Source organism: Trypanosoma cruzi, genomic scaffold (genome assembly GCF_000209065.1).
Source record: "Trypanosoma cruzi strain CL Brener 1047053516725 genomic scaffold, whole genome shotgun sequence".
NCBI classification, from domain to species: Eukaryota; Euglenozoa; class Kinetoplastea; order Trypanosomatida; family Trypanosomatidae; genus Trypanosoma; species Trypanosoma cruzi.
Window position 1 is genome coordinate 196051 of NW_001849575.1, and position 18644 is coordinate 214694.

General features: G+C 52.7%; 6 protein-coding genes and 2 pseudogenes across 6 annotated transcripts, besides 23 other annotated features; 3 read left to right on the top strand and 5 right to left on the bottom strand.

The window, feature by feature from the left end:
- Positions 1–2550: a sequence feature (heterozygous, Esmeraldo-like haplotype).
- Positions 444–755, bottom strand: Tc00.1047053506759.10 (uncharacterized protein; the record flags this gene model as incomplete). The annotated part of the gene is made up of 1 exon (XM_809917.1): positions 444–755. One exon carries the CDS (start codon positions 753–755, stop codon positions 444–446), a length of 312 nt encoding a protein of 103 aa, XP_815010.1.
- Tc00.1047053506759.20 (mucin-associated surface protein (MASP), putative) lies at positions 1266–2093 on the bottom strand (the record flags this gene model as incomplete). The annotated part of the gene is made up of 1 exon (XM_809918.1): positions 1266–2093. The coding sequence occupies one exon, from the start codon at positions 2091–2093 to the stop codon at positions 1266–1268; it is 828 nt and encodes a 275-aa protein (XP_815011.1).
- Positions 1603–1721: a sequence feature (CT-rich).
- Positions 2440–2462: a microsatellite.
- Positions 2551–7462: a sequence feature (areas not merged during assembly with more than two copies in the genome that could not be assigned to a particular haplotype).
- Positions 2832–2863: a microsatellite.
- On the bottom strand, positions 4599–5894 carry Tc00.1047053506759.31 (annotated as a pseudogene).
- On the bottom strand, positions 6343–7713 carry Tc00.1047053506759.40 (mucin-associated surface protein (MASP), putative; the record flags this gene model as incomplete). Its single annotated transcript, XM_809919.1, has 1 exon — positions 6343–7713. One exon carries the CDS (start codon positions 7711–7713, stop codon positions 6343–6345), a length of 1371 nt encoding a protein of 456 aa, XP_815012.1.
- Positions 7400–7438: a sequence feature (CT-rich).
- Positions 7439–7464: a microsatellite.
- Positions 7463–8070: a sequence feature (heterozygous, non-Esmeraldo-like haplotype).
- Positions 7465–7495: a sequence feature (CT-rich).
- Positions 8071–11502: a sequence feature (areas not merged during assembly with more than two copies in the genome that could not be assigned to a particular haplotype).
- Positions 8307–8335: a sequence feature (AT_rich).
- On the bottom strand, positions 8930–9247 carry Tc00.1047053506759.50 (uncharacterized protein; the record flags this gene model as incomplete). Its single annotated transcript, XM_809920.1, has 1 exon — positions 8930–9247. The coding sequence occupies one exon, from the start codon at positions 9245–9247 to the stop codon at positions 8930–8932; it is 318 nt and encodes a 105-aa protein (XP_815013.1).
- Positions 10125–10407: a mobile genetic element.
- Positions 10371–10412: a microsatellite.
- Positions 10420–10691: a mobile genetic element.
- Positions 10666–10696: a microsatellite.
- Tc00.1047053506759.70 (mucin TcMUCII, putative) lies at positions 11022–11615 on the top strand (the record flags this gene model as incomplete). The annotated part of the gene is made up of 1 exon (XM_809921.1): positions 11022–11615. One exon carries the CDS (start codon positions 11022–11024, stop codon positions 11613–11615), a length of 594 nt encoding a protein of 197 aa, XP_815014.1.
- Positions 11503–12516: a sequence feature (heterozygous, non-Esmeraldo-like haplotype).
- On the top strand, positions 12080–12973 carry Tc00.1047053506759.80 (mucin-associated surface protein (MASP), putative; the record flags this gene model as incomplete). Its single annotated transcript, XM_809922.1, has 1 exon — positions 12080–12973. The coding sequence occupies one exon, from the start codon at positions 12080–12082 to the stop codon at positions 12971–12973; it is 894 nt and encodes a 297-aa protein (XP_815015.1).
- Positions 12444–12621: a sequence feature (GA-rich).
- Positions 12517–13121: a sequence feature (areas not merged during assembly with more than two copies in the genome that could not be assigned to a particular haplotype).
- Positions 13122–14116: a sequence feature (heterozygous, Esmeraldo-like haplotype).
- Positions 14117–14379: a sequence feature (haploid, Esmeraldo-like haplotype).
- Positions 14270–16816, top strand: Tc00.1047053506759.90 (annotated as a pseudogene).
- Positions 14380–18644: part of a sequence feature (areas not merged during assembly with more than two copies in the genome that could not be assigned to a particular haplotype) that runs on past the window's edge.
- Positions 16897–17011: a sequence feature (T-rich).
- Positions 17750–17770: a sequence feature (AT_rich).

Here is an 18644-nt window from a genome sequence, read left to right on the forward strand (position 1 = left end):
CACACGTGGATTCTGCGACAGCTCCACGGTCTCCCCAACAAGTGCCTCACGCGCAGGTCACTACCAAAAATGTCAGGCGTATCAACGAGCAAAAGACGGACAACGCACCTCTGCAAGCTCCAATGACAGCCGTAGCCCTTCAGCCACTCCTCTGCTGCAATCCCCACCAGCCGCTGAGCCCCGACAATCCACGGGAGGCCCTGCCGCACATGCTGTGGGAATGCCGCCGTCCTCGACAACTCAGCATCCGACTATTTGGGAACACACCCTCTCGCACGACAGCACCTTTCAAGACGGAAAAACTGGCCACATCGCTACGGAGAGCCCGCAGGCCATTAAAGAACAGTGGCAGCAAAGTATAACGAAACAAACATTTCCCTTTTCTCAGCATAGAAAAACGTCACCTTCACACTCGCAATTGCCACCAATGAATGCATTGCGTACTACCGCTCCGAGCTGCAATACTTCCTGGTACCATCCAGGTCCCTTGTCGACACATTGATGCGGATGGGCGCCCATCCATTCCTCCCAATGACGGTGCATGTCTGCGACGCGCACTCAGATCCAAAAGGCGCGTCCCTCACCACAGCCGGGATCGACTTCGCCCTGTCCGCACGCATCGCTTTGTCAGAGGAGCAGGAGTACGTCAGGCTGGCAGCAAAGCACCCGCCTGCACAACACATCACAATCATCATCACAAACAGAAGCACCAGCAGCACTGCAGACCGTAGGGTGACGTGGATCAACTGACGCATGCTTTACGTAAAAGAGAACACTTCATGGCTTGACAAGGATAAAAAAGACTTACAGTCGCTCAAAAGAAAAGAAAAAAAGAGAATTTAGGCGTCCGCAGTCAAAGCAACCCAATAATCCACAAAAAAAAGGTAATGGGTACACTCAACCACAACACAAGTAAAACGATAAAAAAAGCCGAAGCGTGGGACGACCAGCACACAAACTCTCATTGCTCCTGTAAAGCAAAACACACACACAGGGAGAGAGAGAGGTCGCCCACTCAATGCAATGGAAAAACAAAAACAGTTACGGTGCTCCGCCCATGCAGCCAGGCAGGACGGCAGCGGTGCGTGTGGTGCAAAAGAGAGCACCAACGGGCATGCATGGGTGTGCATGCATATATACAATGGGCACATTATGTGTGTGCTTCGTGGGGTGAGGTGAGGGCGAGAGTCCATGCAAGGGGACACACACACAGAGAGAAGGACGAGTGTGTGTGCGGGCGGTGCACGGCTCTCTCTCCCTCACTCTCACGCGGCCACCATCGCAGCAGCAGCCGCACACGCAACAAGAAGAAGCAAAAGAGGGAAGGTGGTGTGGGAGACCGCGGTGCTGCCGTCACTGTCGCCAGTCTTCGCCGTTGTGGTTTTCATTACGGTGGCTGCGACTGGTGTTTCCTTCGGATTGGCTTCTTTATTTTCATTTTGTTTTTCTTCTTGCGTTACTGCACCATCAGCTGCTGGATCTTTGTCGCCAGTTGTTTGAGTGCTTTGGGGTTTTGTTTTATTCGATGCTTCCTCCACACGAGAAGATAAAATTGGCTCTTCCTGACCGCCTTCTGAAATCCTCTCTGTAGTGCTGGTATCATCTTTTTCTTCTTCCTTTTTCTCTTCCTCCGTCTCTTCTTTTTTCTCCTTGCCATCATACACTTCTACTTCATCTTCCTCTTCCTCTCCCTCTTCCTCTTCCTCGTCTTCCTTTTCCTCATCCTTCAATTCCTCATTATCAGCTTTATCTTCTTTTTTCGTCGTGTTCTTGTTGTTTTCCGTCGTTGCATTTGCCGTTCCTGACGCCTTTGCTGCGGGTTGTAGTGCTTGTGCTGCGGGTTGTAGTGCCGATTCCGCTTCAATTCCCGATACAGGCACCGATCCTGCTGCTGGTTGTGTAACTGCCGGTTGACCGGTTGGGCCACCTCCTCCAACGTTATCAGTTGTGTTGTTTTCACCTTTACGTTTATTGTCTTCGGGCTCAGTACCCGGAAGGGCTGGAGCTGCTTCAGAACATCCACCACCGCAGACACCGCACCACAGCACACAGAGGGCACATAGCAACAGCAGGCGGCCAGTCACCATCATCATCACGGCTGCACACACAGTCTAGAGAGGGGCAAAGAGAGGAGGATGAGAAGAACACACACACGCATCAGCAGCATGGAGAAGGAGTGGTGATTACATGAGGGCTGTTGTAATGACCATGGGAGACGCGTGCACGCAGGAATAACAAGCAACAATAAAACACCGGACAGCACGGCGCACAACTCCATGGCATGTAAAACCCACCCGCAGCTGCCCCTAATGGAAAAGAAAGAGGACGCCACGGTGCGGCAGGAACACAGAGATGACGGCGCAGAAAAGGATGCCAAACCGGCGTGAAAAAAAAGCAAAAAAACATGTCTTCCCCCACAGCGGCCACATCTAACACGCAAATAATAATAATAATAATAATAAACACCACACACGGCAACTCACAGGGCAGTGAATACCCTGTCGCCAACCTTCATGGCTGCTCGCCCCGCACTCCTCGGGAGTCCATCGCTCCGCCGCCTTTCTCCTTCCCGCGGCATCCCCACACGAACAGCCACGGCACAAAATCGGGTCCATCCGCACCCGTCGCCACGCCACCCTCAACGCCCCAACAGGCAACCGCCCAACGAATGTTGCGGAAATCACACACCCGCAACAAAGCACGCGACGCAAAATCATGTCACGTGGACCCCGCCGTCGGCAGCACGTCGTGTCGATCGTTTGGCCGGCACACGGAACAGTCAATTGACATAACAGAGAAGTAAGGCAGGTACTCAATCAAGGACTCTCCAAACAAACACACACACAAACACACACACACACACGGCTCTTTTGATGCCAATGCAGCTGCCACGGGCACGGTATCCGAGCGGAAAATGACAAGAAGTAAAAAAAGCCTCGCAAAATGAAACCAATCCACACGTCCATATGCAAAGCGCCACTCAGGCTGGTGCAGCTGCAGGGTCCGTGGGCAAAAATGCGCCTTACCGAATCCCGCCAACTATGTCAGTCTCCCCTCCCACCAATGCCACGCATAATGCACGGTGTGCGTCCACAGGCATCCACTCCCGGTGCCCTAGCAACACTTCAGAAACAGACGCAACAGGAGTAATACAATGAGCACCACACTATGCCACCGCAACAGCAAGCACACCACAGGACAGCAACACGCCACGCAGCAATGTTTTGCTATTTCACACAATTCATTTACCACACAATCCAAAACACACATAACGGGAGAAGCGAAGTATCATTACACAATGCCAAAGCAAATAAATAAAAATAAAAAAGTCAAAACCACACAAATCCCTTGCACACGCACCCAAAGTATTCTCCAGAAAAAGTCGAACAAATTGTTATCCCAAAACCATCAAAACACGCGTGGTGCCGCCACATTAGCAACCAACACAAAAGGGAAAGAATGTATACAGCATATCCCTGGTAAAAATTATACAGACAAGCAGAGCATATAAATTTATATACTGATAGGAAATGCCAATTGATATAGGGTTTTCTCTCTTGCAACCATTGCTGAGTGCGGGCCACGCAGGACGCAACCGCAGTCCCCTCGTCGTGCAGCGGCATCCATGCAGCCACCCAATAGAGTGTTGGCACGGCGGCGGCAGCGGCAAGAAGAAGAAGCAGTGGAAAGGGAAAAGCAGCAGCAGCAGTGTTATTGCCGTGGATCGAAGGCGAGGCGTACTTCATGTCTTCCTCCCAACCCCCGCGCCCCACCGCCGCATCATCCTCCCTCGGCGGAGGGTCCACGGCACCTTGCGCGTCATCAGCGGCACCAGGGCTCTTGGGTCCCGTGGCTGCGGCGCCGCCACCGGCCTTGTTGCTCACGGCCTCATCTCCTGTTGGATTATCCCACAACAGACGTCACACCATCGGCGGCCACATCGTCGTTGTCCGGAACATCGCTCTTCTTCTCCGCCTCCTGCGGCGCACCCGCGGTGTCGCTGGGCAAGATCACACCGTTGCCGTCGTGGCATCTGGGGCGACTTCCTTCTCCTCTGTCAACGGATGCTTCTGGGGTGCAGCCGTGTCTACATCCTTCGGTGGTGTGCCGCGGCCGGTCCCAATGCTCTCCGCAACGGGGACGGATGCCCCCTGGCAATCCTTGTTCAGTAGATGCCGGTGAAACCGTCCTGCTCCACATGCTCTCTCCTCGCCGTCCCACGAAACCACTGGAAGTGGGCTACCGCTGTTGGCAGATATCGTGCACACCTGCGCGTGGTCACGGCAAGCAACGCTTCCCCCATCGTAGGGTGGAGTGGCCCAAGCAATCGTCGCCCCGTCCGTGCATGGGACACAACGGACGTTACCCTTTTCAGTCACTTCCAGATGCAACTGCATGCCGAGGCACCTCAATGCCACATGCAAGGCAGCACTGAAATATGTCTCCTCCGGGTCCCTCGCATCCGTCGTGTTGTTGGGAAGCGTGTCCAGACACCACGAAGAGGGCTCATCCCCGGGCATCGCAGACAAATATTCTCCCCTCCAAATAACACCTCAATATCCCTCACATCCAGTGCGGAATCAGTGATGGGGCAACTGTCCATCGGGCGTTTGGCTGAGCTTCATGGATACTCCCCAAATACCAACCGCGGGAATAACGATCCGACGCGCAGCGTTTGACAGGGACACCCACGTCGCAAAGCACGTGGGGGTATTCACTCATGTTCAGTGCGGAGCGCTTCCTCTGCAGCAGCAGCAGCCTACATCCCGACTTGCTGCAGCAACGCGTCGGTTCCGCCATCTACCAGTTCACCCTCAAGCAGACCAGGTAAGCCGATTCGGCCAGCGTCAGCTCCGTGCAGTAGCCGGCGCCCCCAATCGGTGCCATACGCTCATCCCTCGCGTGGCGCTGCGATAAGTGCGACTCCAGCGTCCTCCCGTCCCCATCGTCATCCTGCAGCTTCACGCCATCAATGTCGTCGCAGTCTTGGTGCTCCCTTGCAGACATCGCGGCATTCGTCGAGTCCACCACCACCGACAGCGCCCTGACACGCACACCAATAGCATTCCTCACCATGCTGCGGCGTGCCATGTGCGGGTAGGTGAACCCGAGAGAATGGGCCAACAAGTGCGCGGCGATGCGGGTGGCGATGCGTCAGTGAAATAAAACTAACAGGCAAAGTTCATGGCGTCAGCGACGGGACGGCCATCCTCCAGCGTGACGCACGGCAGTGCCCACACACCACCAAGCGCAGCAACCACGCACTTTGTCATGTCGGAATTGGCAACACCAGTGGAACAATGCCCATCAGTCACCGTGAACCGACTGCAAACGCTGCCCGTGGCAAATTGGGGCACAGTCAGCGGACCCTCCAGTGGCTGGACGAGCAGAGAATCCGCATGCAGGTTGGCAGCAGCAGGGACAGTCTCCTCGGCAACGATATTACCGTACACAGAGGATAGAACACCATCCTCACAGTGGCGATTGTCATTCAATGAATTCATTGCGTGAGACCAGGAGAAGACGCAGTGCCTCCTGCTGTCACACGGGTCTGTTGTTGATGCCTTGATGCCTATGGGCACCCATGGGCCCTTCCAGACACCGCTGCACACCTGCAACGCGTCCAGCGCCCTGAGATGCATTCTCCCCACCGTCGGAGCAGAACACATCGTCACGAAATAATGAATACTTCGGGGTGAAAGCAAGACATCCGCTAGCAAACCACATCGCACAGATCATCAATAGCAGCACCAGTAGCGATGCAGACCGTGGGGGTTAACGTGGATCAACTGACACACACCATAAGTCAAAGACAATCTTAATGGCTTTACAAGAATACAAGTGGCTAGCAATTCCTCAACAAAAACAAAAACAATAGAAAAATAAATAAAAAAATTCAAGTGTCCGCAGTCAAAGCAAGCCAATAATCCACAAAAAAAAGGTAATGGGTGCACTCAACCACAACACAATTAAAACAAAAAGTGAAAAAAAAACAAAAAGCCGAGGAGTGGGACGACCAGCGCACACACTCTCATTGCTCCCGTAAAGCAAAACACACACACAGGGAGAGAGAGAGAGGTCGCCCACTCAATGCAATAAAAACAAAACAGAAACAGTTACGGTGCTCCGCCCATGCAGCCAGGCAGGACGGCAGCGGTGCGTGTGGTGCAAAAGAGAGCACCAACGGGCATGCATGGGTGTGCATGCATATATACAATGGGCACATTATGTGTGTGCCTCGTGGGGTGAGGTGAGGGCGAGAGTCCATGCAAGGGGACACACACACAGGGAGTGAAGGACGAGTGTGTGTGCGGGCGGTGCACGGCTCTCTCTCACTCACTCTCACGCGGCCACCACCACAGCAGCAGCCGCACACGTAACAAAAAGAAGAAGCAAAAGAGGGGAGGTGGTGTGCGAGACCGCGGTGCTGCCGTCACCGTCGCCAGGCGTCACCGTATCATTTGCCTTGGCGTCGGCAAGTGCTTTTTCTGTTTGTGTTGCTGCATCACCGGCTGTAGAAGCAAGGTTTGTATAGCCAGTTTCGGAGTTCTTGTTTGTTCCTTCGTATTTAAGTGCTTGAGCATTGCTATTGTCCGCATCCGCATTTCTCTGGGCTTCGGCACTGCCACTTGCGGGGATGGGTGACGCTGTTGTTCGCGCTGGACTGTCTTGCTCTGCCAAATCATCCCCTGAAGGCTGTTCCACTGCTTTGGACTCCGTTTCGTTTTCTGACGGCAATTTTTCATTCTTTTCTTCCTTTGAGTTCTGTGCGACGTTTGTTGCCCTACGGCTTCCTTCTCCTGCTGAAAAACTCGGTGCTGTTGATTTTTTTTCTGATGGTGCCAGTGCTGATCGTTCTGGTAATGCCACTGCCGGTGATTGTGTTAATATTGGCGTTGTTAGTTGTACGGGTGGTTTGCTGGCGGCAGACGAAGACCTGGAAGGAATTCCCGTCTCCACAGTATTCTGCACGTTCTCTTTTCCAGTTGTGACCTCCTCTGTGTCTGGACTATCTTCTGTGTCCTGCTCAGTGGAGGACTGCTCTTCTGCTTCTGGTTTTGTTATCGCGGGTGCCTGTGATTTGGGCAGTGAGGGTGCTGGAGGCGTCGTTCCTGAATGCACACCTGTTTCTGAGAAATTGTTCTTCTGAGACGATAAAGCACCGTCGGTATTCTGCAAACCTCCAGCGGCAGCATTGGGAAGGAGAGGCGGAAAGTTCACGACAGGAGCAGAAACCTCCAAATTCAAATCCTCACTTCCGCCAGAACTTTCACTCGAGCCAACACCATCAACACCAGAAGGACTGCCACCACCGGCTTCACTGAGACCAGATGCTTTTGGTATCGTTAGTGGAGCTACCTCTTTCGATGAACTTTTGGATTTTCTGGTTTGTTGCGCATCTTCTTTTTCTTTACTTTTCTCTTTTTCTTCTTCTGGTTCATCATCATCATCATCATCATTATCTTCTTTTTCATCTTCTTCAACTTCATCCTCTGAAGATGTGGGAGGTTTTTTCCCTTTAACACTTCGTGCTTCATCTTTTAATTCTTGCTTGACTTGTGGAGACGTTTCAATTTCTTTTGATTCCGGCGGAGGCCCACCACCACTCCCAGAGCCTGCCGTTTCTCCCCCGTCACATCTGCCGCCGGCACCGCACCACAGCACGCAGAGGGCACACACCAGCAGCACACGGCCAGTCATCATCATCGCCATCACTCCTGTCACTTGCGTGTAGCCTTCAGAAAAAACTAACTCCCCGCCAACGCAGAGTAAAAGCAAAAAGGGAGACAAGGCTGCTACGCCACGTACAGTGACAAATGGCAGGAGCAGCACACACTATGAGGCAGTTGGAATCTGTACAATTGCAGAACTCACACACCGCCCTGCAAACCAGAAGTTAAAAAGGCAGTGAAAAAGAACAAAAACAGATTTGAAAGTCCGGCATGACTCCCAAAAAGTAATAAAAAAACGATCAGGCACGACTTTTATTTTAATGTACCAATCAGCAAAATGTAAACGACCACTGGTTTGTGTATACTTAATGCATGGACTGAATAAAGCAAAAAAAGATCGTACTGTTCCGTGAGCCCACACAACATTCCTCACGTTTCATGCGGCATCCGGCCTGTTCCTCCAATCCTCCTCTTGTGCAGTCCGTGGGACGCACAGCCGCAGGGCCGGCACCGCGTGTGAGCAAGAGAAGGAAACAAAAGAGGGAGAAACACGTCACTCATGACAAAGTACAGCAACCGACCATTGGCAGAAAAACACAGGGATGCTGATTATTCCAATAGGACAAAAGCAGCAAAAATAAATAAATAAAAGAAAATAAAAAGACTTAAATTATTGACAAAACTCAGTGGTTAATGCTGGCAATCTGCACAGTTATTGTTACACGAAAAGCCGCAGTTCCACCCTCCCTCACACTTCAGCAGAGTGCCGCAGTGCCTCACAGTCCCAGAAGCAGAAGCAATAACACCCGAGACACACACCCATGCACGGTGATGTCACCAATTTCAGCCATGGCCAACAAATCCGTGAAATGTTCGTGCTCACAAAAACCGTTGCTCACAAGTGATGCTGCGTTGTGCTCCGATGGGATCTCTGGTTTCCCAGACGTTGTGCGCAAATAATCCTGTGCGGCATCACCGCCGCCCGACACGTTATCACTCGTTCAGCATTTGCTAGGGCTGTGCTGTGTTCCGGCGTGGCTGTTGCACCATCCAGAGGCATTAGATCGCTGTTGCTGAGTGGATCGGGGTCGCTGTCCGTGCCCACGGCAGCGCGGCATACGTGTCCTATTCATGCTCAACGTCTTGTTAGTCGCTGGCAACTGTGTTGGCGGTGGACGGCTTGTCGTCTCTCGCTGAGCGTGCGTGTGGATCCGCTGCGCTGCCACTTGACTCCCCGGAGAGCTCCCTGTGGGGCCTCACCGCGCAGCTGCCGGCAGCCTTGCATGCACCTGCCGAGCGGAGTGTCCTGCCGCTGAGCATGGCCTCAGACAGTTTTCAGTTCCCCGCCTGGCAGCAGCATCCCAATCGCCCACACGAGTTCCTGTCGCCACAGACTCCGTCTCGGCGATGGAGTCACTCCGCCTTGGCTCGCTGGCGGTGTGCGACGACGTCACCGAGGAGATTTGCACCGTACCGCTTTCACTGGCGGATCGAGGTCGCGCAGTTGGCTCCACATTTTTCCCATGACACTGCGGAATCCCACGCAACGTGACAGCGGACGCTGACGCCGTCATGGCACGATCCCTCCCGCAGGACTGCGTCAATGCCTGGCACGTGGGCTTCCTCACTGCAGTGAAGCGGCGGGACTGAAAGAAAGTCCATGAGGAAAAGGAAGGCGCACGCACCGCATGAGAGGCGCTTGACGGTGTGGCGAGGACTCTATTTCTGGTATCAACCCGGACATCGTGTTCCGAGTGGCGGCACCGCGCGCAGGTGCGATGCGACTCCTGCCCGCTCTTCGACAGGCCTGCACGCCCTGCATATCACAATTGACCCTGTGTCGGTGGCGCCGTCCCTTCACTGCGGTGACCGGCCCGCCACTGCTTCCGCCGGAACCTCTTCCCGACGTGAGCGCCGCAACCCCTTTCCGACCAGCGAGCGGCGGATTGAAGTCGTCCTGCCCAATCTGTGGCAGAGTGCGCTCGTCCGTCCACAATATGACGGCACATGCCGACGTGCTCGGCCTGGCGTTCCGATAGTTTGAGAGGCCTCACATGCAGATGCCGCGATTGTTTCACCGTCTTCTTAACAGGCGCCTCGCGCGCAGGTCACCATCGAAGTCGCCAAGCACACCAGCAGACAAAACACGCAGGAAGCACAAGCGCGGGCATTCGAGGTGGACCACGCCCTTCCGCCACCGCCGCATCACAGACGCCACGTGCTGCCGATCCCCGACGGACCACGGTAGATTCTGCCTCATCCACTGTGGTAATGCCCCGTCGTTGGGAATAAGGCGTGCGACTGTTTGGGAGCGCCCCAGCCTGCATAACGTTCCGTTTGCGACGGAATACTTACCACTTTATTGCTGACGGCCCTTGCGCTCCTCACTCGTTATTTGTAAAAGAGTGCAACCAAAACAAGATAACAAGTTGCTTTGTGATAAATATTGGCCCCTGGCTCAGCCGGCCACCTCAACGTGGTGCCAGGGTCTAGTACTCTTTGCTAGAGAGGAAGCTAAGCGCCTGCTGTTCATGCTTCAAACCCGATGAGTAGTTGTTACTTAGTTTTACGGGCCGGAAGGGCAGATGTTGGAGCCATTCTATAATGGCTGCCCGCGGAGTAAGGTTATCCTTGCTACTGAATTCCTTCGTACGCTTACCAGAGCTGCACATTTGAGGTGTAGTTACTACGACTGGTAAGAGAAGAAAAAAAAAAAAAAAAAAAAAAAAAAAAAATAAATATTGGCCCCTGGCTCAGCCGGCCACCTCAACGTGGTGCCAGGGTCTAGTACTCTTTGCTAGAGAGGAAGCTAAGCGCCTGCTGTTCATGCTTCAAACCCGATGAGTAGTTGTTACTTAGTTTTACGGGCCGGAAGGGCAGATGTTGGAGCCATTCTATAATGGCTGCCCGCGGAGTAAGGTTATCCTTGCTACTGAATTCCTTCGTACGCTTACCAGAGCTGCACAATTGAGGTGTAGTTACTACGACTGGTAAGAGAAGAAAAAAAAAAAAAAAAAAATAAATATTGGCTGCGCCTCCTCTTGTGTGTGTGTGCACCCTCCGTGAGGGGTGCCGACACGATGGACCGCTCTCGCCGTATGTGCATGCGGTGGAGCCTTGTGTGCCGCTTCTGTTTGCTTCTCCCTCTTCCATCTGTGTGTGCCTGTTGCCGTGGATTGGAGTGTGTGTCGTGCGTGGTGTGCGGCGTACGGTGCATGCCTGGCTGCTGCTCTCTCCTCATGTGGCGTGCCCTCTGTGTGTGTCTGCCGCACCTCTCGTCTCCCCTGTTGCTCTCCATGTCCCTCACTGTGCAGATCAGCTCCACACCAGTGAACGACCACACTCACGATGATGACGTGCCGTCTGCTGTGCGCCCTGTTGGTGCTCGCCCTGTGCTGCTGCCCGTCCGTTTGCGTGAAAACAAGTGAAGAAACAGCTGGTAAATCTGGAAGTGATCCCGGTTCACCAAATTCTAAGCCAGAAGGACAAGATCATTTGACGGAATCGCTAAGTATAATTCCTTCTCCACCAGAGAAAAACGAAGAAGGGAGAGACACGGAAGATTCACAAAAAATGGAGGCTCTTGCGTCACATACAACGAGTACAGTAACCGAAACACCACAGTCACAAAATACTTCCAATAATACACAGGATCAAGATGGTGGGAAACCCACTACTGAAGATACAGATATTGATAAGGCCAATATGTCAAATGAACAAAATAAGAAAACATATGCACCAACTGCGACCACGACGACGACCACGAAGACCACCGCTGCACCAGAGGCACCAAGTACTGCGACTGCAGAGGCGCCAACCACTACGGCCACCCGCGCACCGTCACGTCTTCGCGAAATCGACGGCAGCCTCAGCAGCTCTGCGTGGGTGTGTGCCCCGCTGCTGCTTGCCGCATCCGCGCTGGCGTACACCACTCTGGGCTGAAGAGGTGTGTGCGGGCTGTGCGTGCCAGCACTGAACCGCGTGGATTTGTGTGCGTCCACTGTGGTCCGATGTAACCAAATAATAGAAAATAATGATTGTGTGTTTTGCTTCATTTGCTTCTGCTGCCCTGCTGTGTGCTCCGTGTTGCTGCTCCCTGTATCCGTCACGTTGAACGCACCCCAGACACACTCATATGCACGACACGCATACAACTGTTTGTGTGGACGCATTTTCTTTGTGCTGGTGCATGCGCACTGGAGTCATTCGGTGCAGTTTTTTTTTTTTTTTTTCTGCTTTACTTTATTGCTGCTTGTTATTCCTGCGTGGACGCGTCTCCCATGCTCATTACAACAACTCTCATTTAAACGCCACCCATTCTTCTCTATGCTGCCGCTGCTGATGCGTCTGTGTGTTCTTCTCATCCTCCTCTCTTTGCCCCTCTCTAGACTGTGTGTGCAGCCGTGATGATGATGGTGACTGGCCGCCTGCTGTTGCTATGTGCCCTCTGTGTGCTGTGGTGCGGTGTCTGCGGTGGTGGATGTTCTGAAGCAGCTCCAGAAGCTCAGCTTATTGAGTCCGAAGACAATAAACGTAAAGGTGAAAACACCACAATTGATGGCGTTGGAGAAGTTGACCGGTTAGGTCAACCGGCAGCGTCGCAATCAGCAGAATCGGTGCCTGTATCGGGATCGGAAGAGGAATCGGCATCGAACCCATCACCGGCACTACAACCCGCAGCAAAGGCATCGGAAGTGGCAAATGCAACGACGGAAAACAACAAGAACACGACGAAAAAAGAAGGTGAAGCTGATAATGATGAGGAATTGAAGGATGAGGAGAAGGAAGAAGATGAAGAGGAAGAGGAAGATGAAGAGGAAGAGGAAGATGAAGAGGAAGAGGAAGATGAAGAGGAAGAGGGAGAGGAAGTGGAGGAGAAAAAGGAAGAGGGAGAGGAAGTGGAGGAGGAAGTGGAATTGGATGATGGCAAGGAGGAGGAGGGAGAGGAAGAAGAAAAAGATGATACCAGCACTACAAAGGGGATTTTGGCAGGCGGTCAGGAAGAGCCAATTTTATCTTCTCGTGTGGAGGAAGCATCGAATAAAACAAAACCCCAAAGCACTCAAACAACTGGCGACAAAGATCCAGCAGCTGATGGTGCAGTGACACAAGAAGAAAAACAAAATGAAAATAAAGAAGCCAATCCGAAGGAAACACCAGTCGAAGCCACAGTAATAAAAACCACGACGGCGACGCCTGGCGACAGTGACGGCAGCACCGCGGTCTCCCACAACACCTCACCTCTTTCGCTTCTTCTTTTTGTTGCGTGTGCGGCTGCTGCTGCGGTGGTGGCCGCGTGAGAGTGATGGAGAGAGAGCCGTGCACCGCCCGCACACACACTCGTCCTTCACTCCCTGTGTGTGTCCCCTTGCATGGACTCTCGCCCTCACCTCACCCCACGAAGCACACACATAATGTGCCCATTGTATATATGCATGCACACCCATGCAGGCCCGTTGGTGCTCTCTTTTGCACCACACGCACCGCTGCCGTCCTGCCTGGCTGCATGGGCGGAGCACCGTAACTGTTTTTGTTTTGTTTCCATTGCATTGAGTGGGCGACCTCTCTCTCTCTCCCTGTGTGTGTGTTTTGCTTTACGGGAGCAATGAGAGTGTGTGCTGGTCGTCCCACGCTTCGGCTTTTTCTTTTATTGTTTTACTTGTGTTTTGTGGTTGAGAGCACTCATTCCGCGTTATGCGTGTTTGTGTGTGATGATATGAGTAATTTGTGTGCTATCCGTATCTCTTTGTCGTTTTTTTCTGTGAACCCTTGTGCCGTACAGCTGCTCTGCAAGTATAGGCGCTGACAAACACACAGGCAGATACACACACGTACACATGCCATGTCTCAGAAGCAGTGGAGCTGCTGGAAAGCTGAGAACGCACGCACGCGAATTTGGCTGCTGCGGTCCTTGCGAGGACGGAGGACGGGAGACCGCGATGTGTCTTGTTGATGTGCTGGGGGTGTGATACTGGTGGCGTGCAGGCAGTGAGTGGTGTGGCATTGGGGATGCCTGGGACAACTGCAGATTGATTCCCGATCAGCAGCTGCAAGTGCTGACGTGTCTCTCCCGCTGTGGGTCTGTCGGCCGAAGGATTGTTTGGCTGTGCGAGGTGATGCGCGCCTGTGGCGGTTGAGGTGCGGGTGCGCTGGTGGAGACAACAGTAAAACGACTGGTGAAAGCGCGTGGGCCTTTCAAAGGACTGTCGTGTTCTTTTGCATCCCGCCTGTTGTTTCGTGTGTGTTGGTGTTGCTAGGTGTGTGCTGACGCGTGACGAGTGACACACCCGCCGTTACTTATGCTGCTGCTGGTGGCAGTCGCTGTGTGTTCCCGGTGCACTGTTCTTCCTTCTCGTTCCGTGTGTCTGTGTGCGTGAGTTGTTGTTGTTGGGAGTGACTGCGGCGGGGATGATGGTGCCACTCACTGTGGGTGGCGGTGCTTACTGTTGTACTTTTTGTATTGGTATTTTTTCCCTTTATATCTTTCCTTTCTCAATTACACACGAAGAAGAAAAACAAGCGCTAATCGCTACTGTGAAATTCGAAGGCTCTGAAAGGAACAACAGCACACACACCGCCCACAAACACATATTAATATGCTCTCACGTGTTGCTGCAGTGAAGGCACCCCGCACACACAACCGTCGCCGCGTGACCGGATCCAGCGGAAGGAGGAGTGAAGGAAGAGAGAGTGAGCCGCAGAGGCCCAACATGTCCCGGCGTTTGTTTACTTCTGCGGTTCTGCTCCTCATCGTGATGATGTGCTGTAGCACTGGTTTGGCTGCGGAAGCTGATGGGCTAGCGCCAGGTCAGCAATCTCCACCGAAGTCACCTTTTGCTTGGAGAGATACAACAGGTGATGAAACAGTGAGTTTGCTACGTGTTCCCAGTCTTTTTGAGATGAATGATGGTGTGTTTGCCGTTGCCGAGGCGCAGTGCACGAAAAAAGAAGGCGGTTTTACTGGGATTGCCTCGGGGTTGTTGACATTGACTGATGATAAGCCAAAAGAGGACTTGGATAAGAGTAACTTGAAGACACAAGTACCGGAGGGATCTATATTTGAGGGAGGGACATGTCCTGCCGGTAGCGAAGAGAAATGCGGCTGCCTTATAGCGGGTCAGGCTGTTTCCCAAAGCAAGACTAAAGTACATGTGAGCCGACCAACAACAGTTGTGAAGGGAAGTGATATTTACATGCTTGCTGGAAAATATAGTTGGGCATATGCCGAAAATGATCAGGCAGTTGACTGGGGACTCATGCTGGTGAAAGGGCACGTCAGTGATGAGAATCAAAAAGGTAAAAGAATTTATTGGAACAATACTTACGCTATTCCGTGGACTTATAAAGGCAACCAACACAGTATCTTGAAGCGGCTGACCAGTGGCGGTGGATCGGGTGTTAAGATGGATGACGGTACGCTTGTGTTCCCATTGGAAGGAACCAAAAAGAAGGAGGAGGCCGACACAGAAGAGGGTGGAAAGCCCGTTTCGCTGATCATATACTCCTCGGACATTGCGAGTTGGAGGCTGTCAAACGGGATGTCTGATGATGGCTGCAGTGATCCCTCCGTCGTGGAGCGGAAGGAGGGAAAACTCATGATGATGACTGCGTGTGATGATGGCCGCCGCAGGGTGTACGAGTCCGGTGACAAGGGGGATTCGTGGACGGAGGCACTCGGGACACTCTCGCGCGTGTGGGGCAACGAACAGGATAAAAAAGTGAAACCCGTTAGGAGCGGGTCCATCACAGCGACTCTTGGTGATGGAGATGGCAAGAGAAACGTGATGCTCGTTACTCTGCCGGTGTATTCCAAAAAAGAGAAAAATGAAAAAGGTGTACTCCATCTTTGGCTGACGGACAACACGCACATTGTTGATATTGGGCCGGTACCGAGGATGATGATGACGTTGCCGCCAGCTCCGTGCTGTACAAAAGTGGAGATAATAATAAAGATAAGAAGGAGGAGTTGATTGCACTGTACGAGAAGAAGAAGAGCGAGGGGGAAAAACCATCACTCGGTATGGTCTCTGTGCTTCTGACTGAGCAGCTGAAGAGCGTGAAGGATGTGCTGGCGACCTGGAAGGAAGTGGACGACCGTGTCTCCAAGCTGTGTCCTTTTTCACATGCTACGGAGGATTTCTCAACTGCCAATGCCTGCAGCGGTGGTACGAGCACGGATGGGCTGGTTGGCTTTTTGTCCGGCAACTTCTCTGGTAACACATGGAGGGACGAGTACCTCGGGGTGAACGCCACAGTAAATGAGAATGTTGGGGCGGAACCGGCGGAAAATGGTGTGACTTTCCAGGGAGCGTGGGCGGAGTGGCCCGTTGGCAGTCAGGGGCAGAATCAGCTGTACCACTTTGCGAACCACAACTTCACTCTTGTGGCGACGGTGTTCATCCACGAGTTGCCGAAAGAAGACAATCCCATTCCTTTGATGGGTGTGCGTCTTGACGGAGGTGAAAAAAAAATTATGGAGTTGTCGTACGACAGCGAAAAGAAGTGGCGGGTGCTGTGCGGTGACGGAAAGACCAAGAGGCTAAAAAGCACTTGGGATCCAGAGATACAACACACCAAGTGGCCATTGTGCTACAGAACGGCATCCAGGGCTCCGTGTGCGTCGATGGTCAGCGTGTGTGTGAGAGCGCGCAACGTGAATTGGAAAGTACGGATTCGACGAGGATCTCCCACTTCTACATTGGAGGGGATGGAGTTAATGCAGAGAACACGGCGGGTGACGAAGGTGTGTCTGTGACTGTGACAAACGTCCTGCTGTACAACCGCCCGTTGACATTTTCAGGTGAGAATGCCGATGTGGAAGAAGATGCCGATTCACCATCGGAAGATCAACAATCAGTGGAAGCCAATTATCCATCCGTGGAAGGGGAACAAATTGTGGCTCTCCCTGCAACGAAACCTTCTGAGGCTCCAGAAGAACAAGCGGCCTTGCGACGGCATCGAAAAGAAAGTGAAGCACAGCAAATAACAGCGGAGGGGAAGCCTGTCACCACACAGAAAGTGCCGGCAGCTTCGAGCTCCCATGCCGTTGGAGGAGCAACGGGTGATGCTGGCAATGTTTACAGAAGCGGGCTGCTGCCGCTGCTGCTTCTGTTGGGATTGTGGGGGTTTGTGACTCTTTGAGGAGTGACTGGCTGCCGCGTGGAACACTTGCGACCTCCCCAGCACAGAATTACTTCCCATAGGAACGAATATATCTCATACCTTTACTTTTTTTTTTTTTGTACTTTAATTTAGTTTTTTGTTTGCTTTTTTTGTGTGTGTTGTTGTTGTTGTTTTGTTTTTATTTCTCACTCTCCCCATTCCTCTTTTTTGCTTTTGTGGGCAATCACTATGGACGTTTTTTTGCTTCTTTTACTCTTCCTTCTTTTAATTGTTTCTTGCTGCACTCTTCCTGTGAGGGGTGCCGTGTGTTTCCCGCCCAACTGCTCCACTCGCACACCCACCGACACGCTCATGACGACGGCCCTGTGCGCCTCGCCTGCTGCACGCATGAGGAGGGGCCGCGACGAACGGCGCGCTGAGGGAGCCGTGACGTGTGGGCGTGCGACGAGGGCCTGTGGGGCGGAGCACACATTTCTTTCCCTCTTGTTTTGTTTTTGCGGCCAGGGTGGGCAGACACCCGCAGCGCCACACACACAGCCACACCCTGCCGCCGTGTTTTTTTTTTTTTTTTTTGCGCCGGCAGTCTCTTCGGTGTCGGCCTCATGAGCATTTCTTTTCCTCCTGATGATTTTTTCTTTTGCTGCGCTCACTCTCCCGATGGAGAGACGCGACTGCCGTCATTTCTGCGTGCTTCTCTCAGTCCCCACACACACGAGTGACTGTGCTCTGCGGGCCGCACTCACACGCCGATGAAAGGGCTGAGGGGAGCAGCAACACGCAGATGACCCCATGAAATATAAACGATGTGCGGACACACGGAGGGTCGGACGGTTGAAAGGCATTTAAATATCTTTTTAATTTTATTTTGCAGGAAAAATATGCAGACAATCTCTGGAGCAAGATGGTATTTGGTTGCTTTTTTAAATTTGTGTGGAACAGTAATGGACGATTTCTTTTTTATTTATAATTATTTTGTGTGATGGGGTTTGTGTAAGAAGAAGGGGAAATCTTTTTTTGTTTTGGATAAATCCTGTGTGAATTGCCGCTACTTGGGCGGCAGTGCAGTCATGAGTTTGAGCGGTCTTCTTCTTGTTGCTTCCGCCATGCACCTCCGATGCACATTTTTTTGCGTCTCTCCACATAATCTGCTTCCTTTTTTATACTTTTATGCTTTGTCTTTCTGCAGGCACACACACAAGATGCAAATTGCAGTGGATTTGAATGCCTTTTTTGGTGCATGCTGGCAGTTGCGTGTGGCGGCTGTTGTCTTCTTCCGTGGCCATGAGGAGAAGGGAGGAGAGGGAGAGGGAGTGCGCAGCCCGAGTCTCCTTTCCTGCGGGTGTAATGCACCGCGTGTGGCTGGTGTGGTGGGTGCCCGCTCCGTGTGCGTTGTGTGGTGGCCGCGGGTTTTTGCTATTTCCCGTTGGCTGTGGGAATGAGCTGGGAGAATATGGTGGTGGATATATTCTCCTCCTGCATGGTGGGTGGCTGCTGGCGTTGTGTGCCTTCCTTGCGTGGATGCCGTCTCGTGGTGTGTGGACTGTGCGGCTGGGCCTGCTGCCCTCTCGTCATGTTGTCTGCTCTCTCTCGCTGTATCCGCTGCACTTCGTCCCTCTCCCTCTTGTTGCATTCTTTTTCTTCTGTCTCACCGATCAGCTGACTGGCTCCAGCGACTTCACTACGGGTGACGATGACTGCGATGATAACGGTGTGCGCCGTGTTGGTCCTTGTGCTCTCGTGCTGCTGCTCGTCCATGTGTGTGTGACGGCTGCTGGGAGTCCTGGAGATGTATCTGGTGATGTGGATGCGGTGGTTGTGCCGGTGGATGTGTCGTGTGCTCCGAGTGAC